The 16,229-nt window shown below is 38.0% G+C and overlaps 2 protein-coding genes across 3 annotated transcripts; both read right to left on the bottom strand.

Annotated features, from left to right (window-relative positions):
• Positions 1-1,078: 1,078 nt before the first annotated feature.
• On the bottom strand, positions 1,079-5,785 carry LOC120744817 (zinc finger protein 664-like). Its single transcript, XM_040049400.1, has 4 exons — positions 5,548-5,785; positions 4,286-4,546; positions 2,442-2,563; positions 1,079-2,323 (listed from the first exon to the last, which is right to left on the bottom strand). Exons 2-4 carry the CDS (start codon positions 4,524-4,526, stop codon positions 1,424-1,426), a joined length of 1,263 nt encoding a protein of 420 aa, XP_039905334.1. The 5' UTR covers positions 4,527-4,546; positions 5,548-5,785; the 3' UTR covers positions 1,079-1,423.
• A 2,940-nt stretch (positions 5,786-8,725) lies between these two features.
• Positions 8,726-15,856, bottom strand: LOC120744819 (zinc finger protein 502-like). 2 transcript variants are annotated; one of them, XM_040049403.1, is made up of 3 exons: positions 15,567-15,666; positions 13,375-13,642; positions 8,726-11,293 (listed from the first exon to the last, which is right to left on the bottom strand). In XM_040049403.1, exons 2-3 carry the CDS (start codon positions 13,625-13,627, stop codon positions 10,299-10,301), a joined length of 1,248 nt encoding a protein of 415 aa, XP_039905337.1. In that variant the 5' UTR covers positions 13,628-13,642; positions 15,567-15,666; the 3' UTR covers positions 8,726-10,298. The 2 variants fall into 2 exon arrangements, with proteins under 2 accessions (XP_039905337.1, XP_039905336.1); XM_040049402.1 differs by lacking the exon at positions 15,567-15,666 and adding an exon at positions 15,685-15,856 and having other exon boundaries at positions 9,220-11,293.
• Between the last annotated feature and the right edge of the window lie 373 nt (positions 15,857-16,229).

Raw genomic sequence — 16,229 nt, 5'->3', positions numbered from 1 at the left:
TGAAAATAACTTTTGCATTACCAATGTCCATATTGATATTATATATATATATATATATATATATATATATTAAAATGTAAAACATGTCACTTTCCAGCTTTTAGTCCTGTGTATCCTCCTCACTGAACAACAAAGGAATCGAAACCTGGTTGCAAATGTTTTTTCCATAACACAGATGTTTAGTGAAACAGGATAGAAATCTCTCAGCCTGTGGAGATATGGGACTGCCACTGATGCAGAATCTCATCTCAGTGTAACTGAGCATTAAGGTCCAATGATGACAACCTTGTTTTTCCAGTGAGGGGGAGTTAGTCCCAGTCTTCCATATCCTCTTGCATACCTTTATTTCAAATCTACTGGAGCCTGCCCACAAAATGATGAATTTTATATATGGTGCGGTTGTGTATGTGTTGTGTGTCAGGTATAATGTCAATGAGAGGACTTGAAACGGCTCGCATTTGATTATTAATTCAGGCGTTGCATTAAGGCCTAGTGTAAAATAGCAGCAAATCATGGCCTCTAGTAAACATCAAGAATATAAATACAGAGCTGAGAATGAGCCTGTTTCTCCTTCAAAGTACCATTGATAAAATATAATATCCAACCTTAAAACATTAAAAATGTTTTGTAGGAAAACCAACCCAAATGCAGGACTCAAAAAACAGGCAGGAGTAACAAAAACCTAACATTTAATTAGGTCAGCAACCAGCTTTCAAAATGAAACACACTGAAACGTGATAGAAACCCATAGCGGAAGGCTAACGGAAAAACAAAAACTAAAAAAGAATTATATTTAAAAAAAAAAAAAAAAATTAGCTGGAACACAAAGAAGAAAAAGAAACTCAAGTAATGATTGCAATAAAACAAAAGCATAAAAATAACAAAAATGTTTTAAACAATGACAAAACTCCAAGACTAAAGCACAAACCCCCCCCCCAAAAATTAACAAAATATTAAAGACAATTTGCATACAAACGAAAATCCTTTACAAACAGTTAATCTCAGTGAAAGAAACATTTAAGTCCTCGTTGTCGTAAAAATAAATAAATAAAAATGATACAATACAGAAGAAAAACTGGAAAAAACCCTCAAAGAATCAAATCTTTACTATGAAAAACAAAACTAAACAAAAATGAACATTTGTTTAAGCTTTTTTCCTTTTTAAAACAACAAAGCTATTTAGTGAATCAAGTTTAAGGACATAATTCTACGATTAATTTTTGTTTTTTATCTCTACAGGCTAAAAATATCATTTCTAGATTTAAAAACAAACAAACAAAAGGCTTTCCCTACAATTATAAGAATAAGCCAGTATTAGAATATATGAGATCATTTTTTCCTCACAGGTGTTGCACTGATTTGGCATCTCACCGGTGCAGGCTGTGCTATGAACACAGTGCTAAAAATCTAAAGGATGACATTTTTAACCAGTATGATTTCTCATGTGTCTTTTTAACTGCGTTTTCTGCTTGAATGTTTTCCCACATGTGCTACAAAAATGTGACTTCTCGCCCGTGTGAATTCTCATCTGTGCTTTCAATCCAAATGAGTATCTATATCTTTTGCCACGGGGGCCAGGCGATAATGGCTTCTCACCTGTGTGAATTTTCATGTGAGTTTTCAAGTTTATCATTTGACTGAAGCTTCTCTCACATATGGTGCAAACATATGGCTTCTCACCTGTGTGAATTCGTGTGTGTTTTCGGAATCCTGATAAGTCCCTGAATGTTTTTCCACAGATGCTACAAGAATATGGCTTTTCACCTGTGTGAATTCTAGTGTGAGTTTTGAACGATTTTAAATCTCTAAAACATTTCCCACAAGTACTGCAAGAATACGGTTTCTCACCAGTGTGAATTCTCATGTGAACTTTGAATGCAGATGAGAAACTAAATTTGTTTCCACAGACACTACAACAATAAGGCTTCTCACCTGTGTGGATCCTCATGTGAGTTTTCAGTTGGGGCATCTGAATGAAACTTTGTCCACAGGTTGTACAAGTATAAGGCTTCTCGCCTGTGTGAATTCTTTGGTGACGTTTCAAATGTGATTTGTAACTGAATCCTTTTCCACAGGTGCTACATAAATAAGGCTTCTCCTCTGTGTGCTGTGTAGTCAGTCTGGATTTAAACGGCAAGGTTTTTCCACAAGTTCCACATTTTACAGACTTTTTACTTGTGTTAGCTTTACAGTAACTATCTGACACTGAAGAGATGTCTACTATGGTACTGTGACTTCCATCACTGTGATGGTTCCTTTTCTTCAGCTCTGCATTTCTTGCCGATCCTGAGTCCACATCCTCGCCTTCTTCCTGATCTCGTCTCTGTGAATCAGGAGAGTTATGAGAAAGGAGTTGTCACATTTGGTTCTGGTTCACTTTCCTCATATGTAGCAATCACTATAAAGGCATCAGCATCCTGCTTTTGTACAATCCGATCTACCTCCAGACTGCTGCTAAGATCCTCTGGTTCCTCTTTAATCTGTGGAAGCGCTGGGTCCTCCTGGGTCCTTTCTTGATCGTCCAGACCCTTCTCTTCCTTACAGCCATGTTGTTGTGGGAGGTCTGAGGAAACAAAGGGACAAAAAAAACCAAAGAAAAAAACATTTGAGAAAATATAATCCAGTCTTAACCATTAGCAGTTCACTACATTATGAGCACGTTGCTCACATAGTCCAGTGAAACTTAAAGTGCACAAATGCGGCAAACAATTTGATGCAAATGACTGCTGATTAGCAAAGTTCAGCTCACTATGTGGACATTTGTGGTGTTATATATATACATGCATATATAACACCACATAATGCATATATGCATTTTCTTTCAAATTAATTTAGTAGTGGACATCTGGTTTTGGTACAGTTATAAGGCATGTAAGGGCAGTGTTGTTTTGCTCTGGCTTGTGTTCTCTTGTGGTAAACTACAACGGGAAACGTTTTCCCATACCTCCAAGCACAATGAAAAACACTCTTCTGATATGATTAACTTAATTTTAATTTAGTAATTTCGTGTTTTAGTAAACAGAATATAAATATTTAACCACACTTATCTTAACCAGGCAGTAGTTAATATGCAATTTTGTATATTTCCGTGCTGCTGAGGCATCGTTTAACTGGATGAGAGATGCATGCATCAATGATAAAAATGCAAAATGCATGTGAAGAAAATCACAAAAGTCAGGTATCAGGTGGCATCTTACTGTGCTTCTAATCTCTCAAGTTTTCTCATTCATCATCCCTGCCAAGTCAACACACCAGATATTATTCTGCTGTTACAACCAAATTTCCCCTTGAGGGATAATTAAAGGATTATTCTATTCTATTTCCTCTGTTGTCTCACTTTTTATGATGTCAGGTGACTGTTGACTCCTTTTTTTTGAGGGGTGACCTGCGTAAATGTGTATGTGTTACCTGTTCCTCTCAGTGATATCTGAAGTGAGTTTATATGATATCAGACCTCCTTCTCCTTTTTGTTTATCAGCCTGCCTGCATGTACAGCTGCAGACTCACAACACAACACGTTGAGTGAATCTGTTTGTGTGTGGCAAAGATAGTTATGTTTTCCACAAGCATTTCAGTCAATTACATTTTGGGCGTAAATAAAACCTTCTGCAGATGACAAAAAAAGATCAGTACCCGATCATCTGTTTATGGATGGAGCATTTTTCACTAATGCATTAGTATCTGTCACCAGGAAGAAGAAGAAGCATCACTAACACAGCTGTAAAAGCAGGAAGAACACAGTGTTTCTGTGGCTCCAACAGAGTGAAGTGTCGTTCTCTAGTAAAACAATCACTTCAATTTCAGAAGTCAGAATGTAACAGGAGAATTTTAATTCCCACCAATCAATGATTAGCTGTTAACCAGGACCTTCAGGAATTTGAGAAAACACCTTTTTGGAAAATGGCAAAACTAGGCAGGTAACCTTAAAAGGTAAATACATATTCATTATAATCTGATATCTTCTGCTGCCGTGAATATGTGTACATGGTTTTCACTATGTTTACTTTTGACACAATCTACAATTAACTTCTTTCTAAGCTCATTTTCAGGTTGTAACATTAATTAGACTCTCAAAACAGTGTCTGTCTTCTCAAGCAACAGACTCTTTAGTTTTAGTCATTTAAACGTTGTGGCATGCAGTATAGGTCTAATGTTAAACAGTTAAAAAAAAAGTTGCATGCTACATATTGCAGCTGGCCCTGTGTATTTTAAAATAAAAGCAACTTTCATCTCTGATTAGAATACATAAGTCAAACTTTATTAAGATCATTACAGCTTTACATACCTATTCTGTGTAACTTCATTTCAGGTTTCCAGATGGTATCCAGTAGTTTGCGTCGCTCTTCCCCGGTCCAGACAATAATGCCCTCAGCGTCCTGCTTCAGTACAAGATGCTCTTCCTCCTGATTGATGCAGGGTTCCTCCTCTTCCTCTTTAATCTTCGGGTTCTCCTGGTCCACGCTGGAGTTCCTCTCTTGCTTATAGGCCTGCTGATCATCCAAACCCTCCTCTTCTTTACACTTCATGTTGTTGTTGGAAATCTTGACTAAACAAAGGAACAAAGTTCAGAATATAAAACGTTCAGGTAGCCGCTGCCAGCTTCGCCCTTTGAGTTTTGCTGGAGGCTCTACTTTAAAAGCGGTTTCACTTTATCCCATTTATATCTCTTTTATTTTATTTTTTTAAATTTATTTAACCAGGAAGATCCCATTGAGATTAAAAACCTCTTTTTCAAGGGAGACGTGGCCAAGATAGTCAGAGGCAGCTCTTTGTCATGATTTCTACATAAATACTCTCAGATTTGATAACAGAAGCAGAGCAAACCAATGTGGACTCTGGTGCTGCCATGTGAAAGAAATCCAGCGGGTATACATATATATTAAAGCTTCAGTTATTTTAGACAATTATTTAAAAACAACAATGAACCTTAATATATTTCAAAGACATGAATTATGCTCCCTACCAGAGTGGTCTAGTAGGGAGTTTAGTATTACTCAGGAATATTAGAGCAACTCCAGGTGAAACTTTGTGTACTCTAGTGGACCCAGAAGAGGAATCTTTTGAGAATTTCATGTCAGCATTTAAGGACTTTTTAAAACGTTGTAATGATACGATTGACTTTGCTCACTTACTTATGCTTGATTTTCCCTCTCGATAAGACTCTCAGTAATGTAGTAATGTAAAGTGAAAATGAGCATGAAAGCAGTTTGGATTACCTTTAAAATAAAATAACTTAAACCTTAAAACTGAAACCAGTCTCTCTCTCACACACTTCTCCCGCTTTCTCTTTTTCACTCACTCCATTTTGAGATGCACAATATCATAAATCAACCTGATAGCCAAACAGGAAAAACATTTGCTGTAAATTGGTCCTTTCACGGGCCGCAACCACCGAAATCAGCAAAAAAGAAAAAAAGACGCACTACCATAAAACCCTGGGTAGAAGCGCAAGAAAGAATTGTCGGCTGAATGCTCACTTAACCGCAGTCCTAATTCAGACCTCTGATTTCGGTGCTACTTCCCTGAGAGCACCACAGCCTTACACACCTGTCGTGTGTAATTTTATTTCAGCTTTCCAGCTGATATCCACCAGTCTGCGCTGACAGGTGTCGTGTCGTATCTCTGAGCAGATTTCTTCTATACCAACAGTTCGGCTCTCCAGGAAACTGTCGTTCTTGCTTCAAAACGTAAATATTTCGCTAGTAAACTAGCGAACAAAAGTTTGCAGTTAAACGAACATGTGAAGGTAACTTCCGCCTTGAGTAAGCGTAACCGTTACGTCACTTCCTTCTTCTTTTGAAGGGTCCGGTGTTGTGCCAAAAATGTTTCCCTGTGTGTTTTTTATGTGTATCTTTGTGTATGTTGTTAAATAGGCTTGGGTGAACAGGGTTTACAAAGGAAATATATATAAAATTTAAAAATTACCCATTTAGTATCTCTATAACTCTGATTTATTGTACTTACATTATAACCAATCCGGTTCTTTTTGTCCACTTAAAAAATGCTTACAGAACTATTGTTACATTTGTTGCAATTTCTCCTGTCCTCTTGGCCTGATTACTCTTTAAAAAGACATTTTAATGTCAACATTTTTTAACTGCATAAATAAAGGATATATAAAAGTCACTGCCAAAAACTGATTGCAGCTTCTACCTTGTTACAGGAATGTTGTTTGTGGCTCAAGCTGGCTTGATATCATTAATGAGGGATATATTTGACATATGTTTCACACATTATAGACCAACAAGTTATTCATAGCAGTTTAAATATGAGCAATCAGGTTTTGGCAAAAATCAGTTTTTGGCAGACAATCACTTTTTTATTGTAACACCGCCACGCTTGGCGTAAGGTACCTCATAAAGTCTGGTATTTTGCAGAAAACTGACTGTAGAATTTATTATATTTATTATTTAATGCCCACCAGTGGCAATTCCTCAAGCTTCAGGTTTCTTTCTGTAGAATAGTTGGAGCAGACCATCAAAGCATGCTTAACAGTTTCTGCTGTTCCACATGTGCATTTTTATTCAGCATGTGTGTGCTCATTTTTCACAAATAAAACATGGTGTTTCTGTATCTTAACATTGTTTTGCAGTGAAAAGTAACTGCCCCCCTTCATTTCATTCTCCCACATATTCTGCCACATATGAGTTGTGCTTTCTTTGATGATGCATCTGAATTCAGAAGTTCTGATGTTTATCCTTAATAAGCTTTTGGATTTAATATGCCAAATACATCTCATTAATACCATTTTGACTGCTAACACACAACACTCATTCTCCCCGATTCAAACAGAAACCCCCCTGATTCTGCTTTTTCTTGTTCAGCAGAATGAATAGCTTCACCCTTAAGTCTCACCCTAAGTTTGGTTATTTGATCCATCATCAGTTTTTCCAAATTTGCTGTTTTCAGAATTTTTCTACGAGTAAAGCTGGGCTTGTAGTTGTCAGTGATTTAGTTTGAATTACCTAATAATTGTGAAAGTAATGATTTATTGATCCAGTTTACCATGATCTATGACACAATATTATAAAGGGTTTAATTAGCCTAATAATATGTAATATGATGTAAAACAGTGCACAACCTGAGCTGAGGTGCTTTAACCTCCTCTACATCCCTGTTAGCAGGATGAAGGCGCCCTCTTGTGTTGTGCATCAGTTACAGATTTCACTTGTTAACCTGCAGGAAGACAAAACTTCACTGAGCCTTCAGCAGCTTCAACATCATCAGTAAAGACAGATTTAAATATGTGTAATATCACACTGTGTCAGTTTGTTCACAGGAGTCACAACCTGTAACACTGATGCTGCATTCAAGCATCCGCCCCCCCAAAAGAAAAACAAACAAAAAAAACCCAACAGTTATCCAATTTTACAAGTAATGTAGTGATCAACAACTAAAATAAATGTCTCATTTCTCGGTAATGAAGCTCTTTTAGTGATGAAAGCTGAAATTTCACAGAAAAAGCTTAACTCTGAATTTTGCTTCAGCAGTTTCTCGCAGATTAGTTTCAAATTTTCTCGATCAGAGGGAGATCCTGAAATAATGAGTAAAAGACCTTGTTCAGGGTTTTATTTTTTCTTTAGTTTTTTAAAGTAAATATCTCTTCATTGATTATAATCATAAATATTATAGTTTTATATCATTAATTTGTCATTTTAATGCAAATATTTGGTCTACCAAACAGATAAAAGTAACTGTACTTTTAGGTTAACATTTTTCGCCTTGGTCAGCAATGACTCTTGGGATAGTGGGCCACAAAGGATACACTTGGTGTTTCGTTCAAATCTCAGGAAATGGAGGACACATTTACCATAAAACAACTTTTAAATAAGTTTTTCAATCTGCCAATGCCAAAAAGCTTTTTCTGCTACTGACTCTTGATTGGTCTTGTTCATTAGATTTGACTGGATGGTTGTCTGGCAATTTAACAGTTCATTGATTTAACAAACAGAGGCCTCAGTAGCATGTGGAAGAACCATATAGAGCATGGCATCTCCTCCTCATGCTGGTCACACAGTGCTGTGGGATGGCATCCCATTCATCACCCAGCATGTGTTGCTGGTCAGCCACTGTGGCCATGCTACTCGTTCTGGCACGAACTACACATCAAGTCAATCCCATGAGTGTTCGGTGGGATTGAGGTCTGGACTACAGGCAGGTCACTTCATCCTCCCTTCTCTCAGATTCTGGGGGTAGTCTCTGATAAACCCCGGACTGTGGGGGTGAGTGTTGTCATATTGGAGCAGAGTTTGGTCTCAGCCTGTGGAGATATGGGACTGCCACTGATGCAGAATCTCATCTCAGTGTAACTGAGCATTAAGGTCCAATGATGACAACCTTGTTTTTCCCAGTGAGGGGGATGTAGTCCCAGTCTTCCATATCCTCTTGCATACCTTTATTTCAAATCTACTGGAGCCTGCACACAAAATGATGAATTTTATATATGGTGCGGTTGTGTATGTGTTGTGTGTCAGGTATAATGTCAATGAGAGGACATGAAACGGCTCGTATTTGATTATTAATTCAGGCGTTGCATTAAGGCCTAGTGTAAAATAGCAGCGAATCATGGCCTCTAGTAAACATCAAGAATATAAATACAGAGCTGAGAATGAGCCTGTTTCTCCTTCAAAGTACCATTGATAAAATATAATATCCAACCTTAAAACATTAAAAATGTTTTGTAGGAAAACCAACCCAAATGCAGGACTCAAAAAACAGGCAGGAGTAACAAAAACCTAACATTTAATTAGGTCAGCAACCAGCTTTCAAAATGAAACACACTGAAACGTGATAGAAACCCATAGCGGAAGGCTAGGGGAAAAAACAAAAACTAAAAAAAGAATTATATTTTTTAAAAAAATTAGCTGGAACACAAAGAAGAAAAAGAAACTCAAGTAATGATTGCAATAAAACAAAAGCATAAAAATAACAAAAATGTTTTAAACAATGACAAAACTCCAAGACTAAAGCACAACCCCCCCCCAAAATTAACAAAATATTAAAGACAATTTGCATACAAACGAAAATCCTTTACAAACAGTTAATCTCAGTGAAAGAAACATTTAAGTCCTCGTTGTCGTAAAAAGTTAATTTTATCACCACTTGATTATTTCAGTGGATGAAACTTTAAAGCACTGGAGAGGAAAGTTATTTAATATAAGACAACTGGTCATATCATATGCTAATCATCAGGCTAACTATGACAAAAGTGCTTATTTGAAGACCAAAAGCAATGACAAACCATATAAACATATTAAACATCTTTTACCATTACACTTTCATGCAGCTTAACTGTAAACCTGCAGCTACACTACGCAAATGTCTCGTCACCAGAAGTGTTTCATGAAATCTTTATTTAAACTTTAAAGATAAATAACATACTAAGCACATCGCTAAGAACACAATAAACACCACAACACATTCAGTGACCTGAAAGTCTCGTCTGTCTCTTGCTAGTGGAGTTTTTCCTTGATCTGTTGCTTAGCCGGGCAGCTTTTTCGTTTACAGCATCAATAAGTACGCATAATTTACTTACTGCGCATAAGCGTAGATATACACATTATAACAGATGGACTCCTATGTTGTTGTAAGCCGTCTGACATTTCTTAGTTGCCCTCCATCCTCAGCTGGAGTAAATGATCGAGTCCATTCACCAACCGCACCATGCTCTGCTTAGAATGTCTGGATTTTTAATAAACTCATTAACTTTAAGAGTCATGTTTTTGTCAAACCATGTGAAGGACCGAAATTTAATTTGACAATCAAGTGCCATGTTACAAATCATGTTGCTTGTCAATACTGCACTACAACTTCCATAAGCGTACATATTTATTTACCAGCCCAGAGACACTATACACACCTCCTGCCGTCAAGCCATTTGTAATGAAATACAGGTTAGCCATTTAAAAAGAATAAATAAATAAAAATGATACAATACAGAAGAAAAACTGGAAAAAACCCTCAAAGAATCAAATCTTTACTATGAAAAACAAAACTAAACAAAAATGAACATTTGTTTAAGCTTTTTTTCTTTTTAAAACAACAAAGCTATTTAGTGAATCAACTTTAAGGACATAATTCTACAATTAATTTTTGTTTTTTATCTCTACAGGCTAAAAATATCATTTCTAGATTTAAAAACAAACAAACAAAAGGCTTTCCCTACAATTCCTAAAAGAGTAAGCCAGTATTAGAATATATGAGATCATTTTTTCCTCACAGGTGTTGCACTGATTTGGCGTCTCACCGGTGCAGGCTGTGCTATGAACACAGTGCTAAAAATCTAAAGGATGACATTTTCAACCAGTATGATTTCTCATGTGTCTTTTTAACTGCGTTTTCTGCTTGAATGTTTTCCCACATGTGCTACAAAAATGTGACTTCTCGCCCGTGTGAATTCTCATCTGTGCTTTCAATCCAAATGAGTATCTATATCTTTTGCCACGGGGGCCAGACGATAATGGCTTCTCACCTGTGTGAATTTTCATGTGAGTTTTCAAGTGTATCATTTGACTGAAGCTTCTCTCACATATGGTGCAAACATATGGCTTCTCACCTGTGTGAATTCGTGTGTGTTTTCGGAATCCTGATAAGTCCCTGAATGTTTTTCCACAGATGCTACAAGAATATGGCTTTTCACCTGTGTGAATTCTAGTGTGAGTTTTGAACGATTTTAAATCTCTAAAACATTTCCCACAAGTACTGCAAGAATACGGTTTCTCACCAGTGTGAATTCTCATGTGAACTTTGAATGCAGATGAGAAACTAAATTTGTTTCCACAGACACTACAACAATAAGGCTTCTCACCTGTGTGAACTCTCTGGTGTTCATTTAGTCCAGATTTAAAATGAAAGACTTTTCCACAAGTTTCACATTTTAAACACTTTTTAAATGTGTTTGTTGTATACTGGCCCTCTGAGCCGGGAGACTCATCTGCTCCCTCACCGCGAGGTTTCCTCTTTATCGGCTCTGCTCTTCTAGTTGATCCCAAATCCACATGCCTGCCTTCTTCCACATCTCGCCTCTGTGGTTCAGGTAAGTTATGAGAGAGAAACTGCTCACGCTTTGGTTCTGGCCTACACTGCTCATAAGTCTGAGTCACCATAAAGGTATCACTCTCCTGCTTCAGTGCAAACTGCTCTCCCTCCTGACTGATGCACAATTCCTCCGGTTCCTCTTTAATGTGTCGCGGCTCTGGGTGCTCCTGGCCCAGGCTGGAATACCTCTCCTGGTTACACACCTGATGGTCATCCAGACCCTCTTCTTCCTTACAGTCGTGTTGTTGTGGGAGGTCTGAAGGGACAAATATGAAAACACATCTTTGGTTCTGGATGTCTGGATTCGGAGCAGTTGCAGTCATGGTACAAAAAACATAGAATTACATATTAAATTAAAAATAAAATGTTGTTAGCAGGTCTTAAATTAAGCAGATACAGTCTCAGATAATAAAAAGTAAACAGATGCTGCTAATCTAAAGTACTTTATTAACTGATCATCTTTACGTGTGACCACCTCTATAGCTTCTTTGGCATTTTCTGGACTGGAGGTTAAAGATGTGTTTTTGCAGATTGCAGAACATTCAAAATTTTACAATTATTCCAAAACAGAAGCTTTACAAAATATTTGTTTCATAAAGTCTTCTACAACAGGATAAAATGCAGAATTAATTAAATGTTCATTAAAAATTACTCAGCAGCCTTTCATTGCCCCCTTTTCACAAGGAAAACTAGTTGATCTTTGCTGGTTTCAGACACTAAACACTTTGTCCGCTGACAATTTTAGACTCACATCTCAAATTTGATAAGCATGTAAAGAAAATGTCATAGTAGTTATGGCTAATCTGAATGTTTTAACTTAGTTTGACACTGTATAGCGACATTAGCATACCTACATTATCTAGTCTAGTTTTCAAGTGTATAAATACTCTGGGGCCAGAGTGTCTTGGCTAGATAAATTCAAAGACGAAACAGTAATCGCAGTACTAGGAGCACAGTTAATGGGAAAAGTAAAATGCCATATTAAAGATCTAAATCAGGATTCTCTATAAAGGCCTCAGTCTTTCATATCACTGGCCCACTCGTCTTTACAGCAGTACTTCAGTTCACTGAGACTTACAGGCTTTGCTTGTATACGCTCCCTCAAGGTCCTACAACAACATTTTAATAACATTGGGTCTGGGCTTTGACTGGGCCATTGCAACACTGTGACCGTTTTCTTTTCAGCCATTCTGTTGTAGATTTGGTGGTGTGATTGGGATCATTGTCCTGTTATATGATTCATTCTCCTCCAAATTTTATTAATTAGAAAGACTGTTTCAAATTTGACTCTACAGGGTGGGCCATTGTTTTTCTTGTGACATTACCAATAACTTTTTTCCCCCATTCTGTCCAAAGGACATTGCTCTAGACATCTTGTGGTTTATTCAGATGGAACACTGCAAACCTAAGCCATGCTGCCATGTTCTTTTTGGGGGCGAGATTAGCTTTTCTCCTGGCAACTCTTCCAAACAACCCCAATTTTTTTAGTCTTTTACTAATTGTACTGTCATGAACTTTAACATGCCAACGAAGGCCTTTACAGTCTGGGATGTATCTCTTGAATTTCTTGCAATTTCATTGACCATTGAGATGTATTTGCTAGGCTATCAATAACTGGAAAGAATGGCAGCTACCTTGAATGTTTTCCACTTGTGACTAATCTTTCTCATTGTAGAATGATGGACTCCAAATTGTTTAATGACCTTTTCCATATGAATAGACAACAGCTGCTTGCGTAGGATCATTGCTAATGTCTTTTCTAATACTACAGCTGAAAATTATCTGCCACTTTAACTGATTTTTTTGTACCACCTCAGCTGGATCCTTTGAAGAAAAGCAAGTTCACTCAGAGTCCGTCTCAAATTACAGAGGTCCTTCTGGGCTGAGCCTAGAAACCCACCGGAACAAGCTCATTTCCACAAATATGCCGACATTTAGAGGAGATGTTGAAAATTTATGTTTTTACTGAGGTAGTATTCTGTAGCATTTTATTTTTGTCTCCTGGTGCCTTTGTGAGCTCTTTTCGCAAGCAGTCATACTTGCAAATGACTGACGTCCCAGTTTGTTTACTTGGATTTGTTGAAGCATCACTTTCACTTGTTTTGGTCATATACTTATCATGTTTATATTCATTTTATTTAAAAGAGAGTGCATATTAATGAATATGCCAAATTTAGCTATATAGGCTAATTTTCATCTGCACTCTTTACAGTTTGTTGGTGCTTTCTTCAGGTTTGTGGTGTTTCACCATGACAGTTCAAGTGTGTGTGTGTGTGTGTGTGTGTGTGTGTGTGTGTGTGTGTGTGTGTGTAAGATCTCTACAGCACAGCTGCATACCTGATCTGTGTAATAAATTTCTTTCAGGACTCCAGATGACATCCAGCAGCCTGAGGCGCTCTTCCCCGGTCCAGAAAATGATACCATCGGCCTCCTGTTTCACTACAAGCTGCTCTCCTGCCTGAGCGATGCAGAGTTCCTCCTGTTCCTCTTTAATCGGTGGAAGATCAGGATTCTCCTGGTCCACACTGGAGCTCCTCTCCTGGTTACAGACCTGCTGATCATCACAAACTTCTTTGTCCTTAGACTTCATGTTGCTGTGGGATGTCTTGATGAACAAAGTGACACAAGAAAAAAGTTACTAATGTGATGACAGGAAAACAGATCTGAGCAAATACAGTCCAGCAAATTTAATAATAATAATGGATTGCATTTATATAGCGCTTTTCAAGGCCCTCAAAGCGCTTTACAATTCCACTATTCAGTCACTCTCACATTCACACACTGGTGGAGGCAGCTACAGTTGTAGCCACAGCTGCCCTGGGGCAGACTGACTGTTTCTATTAAGGAACAACTTCAGAATATCAAAAATCCCCCAGAAGCTTTTGCTTTTTCACAAACAGATACTATTACACTGGTTACTTACATCCAAACAAACTTTCAACCATAAAAATTACATTTAAATCAACAATGACACTTTTTTTTTTTAAATCAAAAGCTTGTTCGATAAAGGACTAGGCCTAATTAGCCAACTCTTTAATTCAGATTGTTGCCTGCTTTCATATTCAGAATTTGTCCTTTTACCAAACATGTGAAACCAAAATAATATGCAAATGTTTGCGATGCAAGTCCAGATTGTGCAGTGAGACATTTAGTATTTGCAGCACAGATGGAAACTACATCACACCACCCTTTGATCCCGGCTCTCCCACGACTGTGTCTTTAATCAGCAACAAAGCATCAACAGAATGATCCGAAACAAACAAAAATATATATATATATATATTTTACCCAGAAAGTTCCTACTGACCAACAAATTAAAAGAGGTGACATTTAACACCATTAAACGTTACCTCACAGTGACCAGACTTGTTTACATTTCTTTTATCCGACAAGCTTCTCTAGTTCTAAAACCTAATGGTGAAGAAACCCGGGTATTTCAACTCTAGTGGGAGTTGTCCCTTAGGAACTTGACCCACTATTGATTATGTGAAAAAGGGCGTAGGTCATTATCAGCAGAATTTTCATTTAAAACCATTGTAAGATCTGCCCTCACCCCATTATGGCCTATTGAGATCAACTGATCCAAGATGTGATGTGAGTGGGCCCTGAGGTGCCTGAAGTGATCTTAAAACTGTATTGTAGGTGCAGACGGTTGATGTCGTAAGCCACCCCCTCTGTTCAAGGATGGCAACAATGGAATCCTCGAAAGAGCGACCTTTGACCTTTAGATGCTGATGTACACCCAAGTCTTGTCAACGTGGCTCTTCTATGCTGTGCCATGCATTTATGGAGTGGCTGCTGCACTGCACCGCATGCACCATGTTGTTTTGTAAAGGAGCGTATGCGGTGCAGTGCAGTGAAGAGTGCTCAGACCTCTACATTGAAGAAACCAACTTTAAAATAAAATATTTGTAAGTTAAAATAAAAAGATCAAATAACGAAAACTCTGACAAGACTCAAACCTGTTTCTGTGACCACAAGCTAACATTCTCTTTCTGATACCACTAAGCAGCCCAACGGAGTCTCGAGTTTACTTAATACATCCTGTTCAAAAGCTTGGTTGATAAAAGACTGGGCCTAATTAGCCAACTCCTTAATTCAGATGGTCTCCTGCTCAGTTTAACACAGGCGGCTTCCTGCTCAATAAAACAAAACATCACTTTATTTTGTATATAATTAGCAACTGTGTTTTTCACTAGCTTAGACTGCTGGACGCTTGTGTTTACACAGCAGAAATTGATGAATCCACGGATGTAATCCGAAACACGGACTGGAATATCTAAACCAATCTATCTAGTTCAGGTAAAAACCAGCTAACCCGGAACACCCGCGTTTACATTCTGGTTTTCTGTTAACGGGTCCTGAATGCTGCTTCTGTTTCACTGTTTGGCCGTGAATGCGGTACACCGGCCTGCACACACACCGCATGGAATCCGCGGGTGACCGCAAGCACGAAGGTTTTCACTGCGATGTTTTAGTAAAGTCACTTTCTGCTGTGTCTCTCTGGATGTTTAGTGTTAAACGCTTACCTTTTAAAAAGACAGAAGCACTTGTGTGATTAGCTGCTCCCTGATTTTAGTCTGTTAGCATACAAGCTGCGCTCTGATCAGAGTGTCAGTTCAATGAGACCGTCACAGTTTCACAAACCTGCTTTGTGTGACTTTATCTCGGGTTTCCGGTTGTTCTGCAGCAGTCTGAGCTCACGGCTGACCTCCTCCTCATATTTCGTTTGTTAAGCTGGCAGGATTTCCTCAGCAGCAGCAGATAAACTCTCACACAGCGAACTAAATATATTGTTGAGTAATAAAAGTCACGTCATTTCCGTTCTGTTTCGTCTTCCGGTAAATCACGCGTATCGAAGTCGCACTGCTGCCCTCCTCTGGTCATTCTTACAATTTCAACCAGAACGAAGTCATTACATAGTCTTTTGCAGAAACCTGGATACAGAATTTACACTTCTCCAGTGATCCCAGTTCAGTGTTGATTTAAAGAATAGACTGTGATGTCATCCCTGACAGTTCCGCATGCATGAGGTTTCTTTCTGAAACCTGTAATGCCAGCGAGAACCTGGTCAAATTCACCTCATCCCTCCTCCTGCTTGTTTTTACACATAACACATTTTCTGTATCTTAACGGTCATTTATAATGAGAAGTAATGGCACTCCTTCATTCTCCCACTGCTTCTGGCACAA

Source organism: Simochromis diagramma, unplaced genomic scaffold (genome assembly GCF_900408965.1).
Source record: "Simochromis diagramma unplaced genomic scaffold, fSimDia1.1 OVJJ01000355.1, whole genome shotgun sequence".
NCBI classification, from domain to species: domain Eukaryota; kingdom Metazoa; phylum Chordata; class Actinopteri; order Cichliformes; family Cichlidae; genus Simochromis; species Simochromis diagramma.
The sequence above is the reverse complement of the archived record's forward strand: the minus strand, read 5'-3'. Positions and strand labels throughout refer to the sequence as shown.

Coding starts and splice junctions, on each gene's coding strand:
- LOC120744817 (XM_040049400.1), bottom strand. CDS start 4,526: ATGAAGTGTAAAGAAGAGGAGGGTTTGGATGATCAGCAGGCCTATAAG. Junction 2,564..4,285: donor AATGAAGTTACACAGAATAG/GTATGTAAAGCT, acceptor TTGTTTCCTCAG/ACCTCCCACAACAACATGGC. Junction 2,324..2,441: donor ATCTTAGCAGCAGTCTGGAG/GTAGATCGGATT, acceptor CCTGATTCACAG/AGACGAGATCAGGAAGAAGG.
- LOC120744819 (XM_040049402.1), bottom strand. CDS start 13,627: ATGAAGTCTAAGGACAAAGAAGTTTGTGATGATCAGCAGGTCTGTAAC. Junction 11,294..13,374: donor AAATTTATTACACAGATCAG/GTATGCAGCTGT, acceptor TTGTCCCTTCAG/ACCTCCCACAACAACACGAC.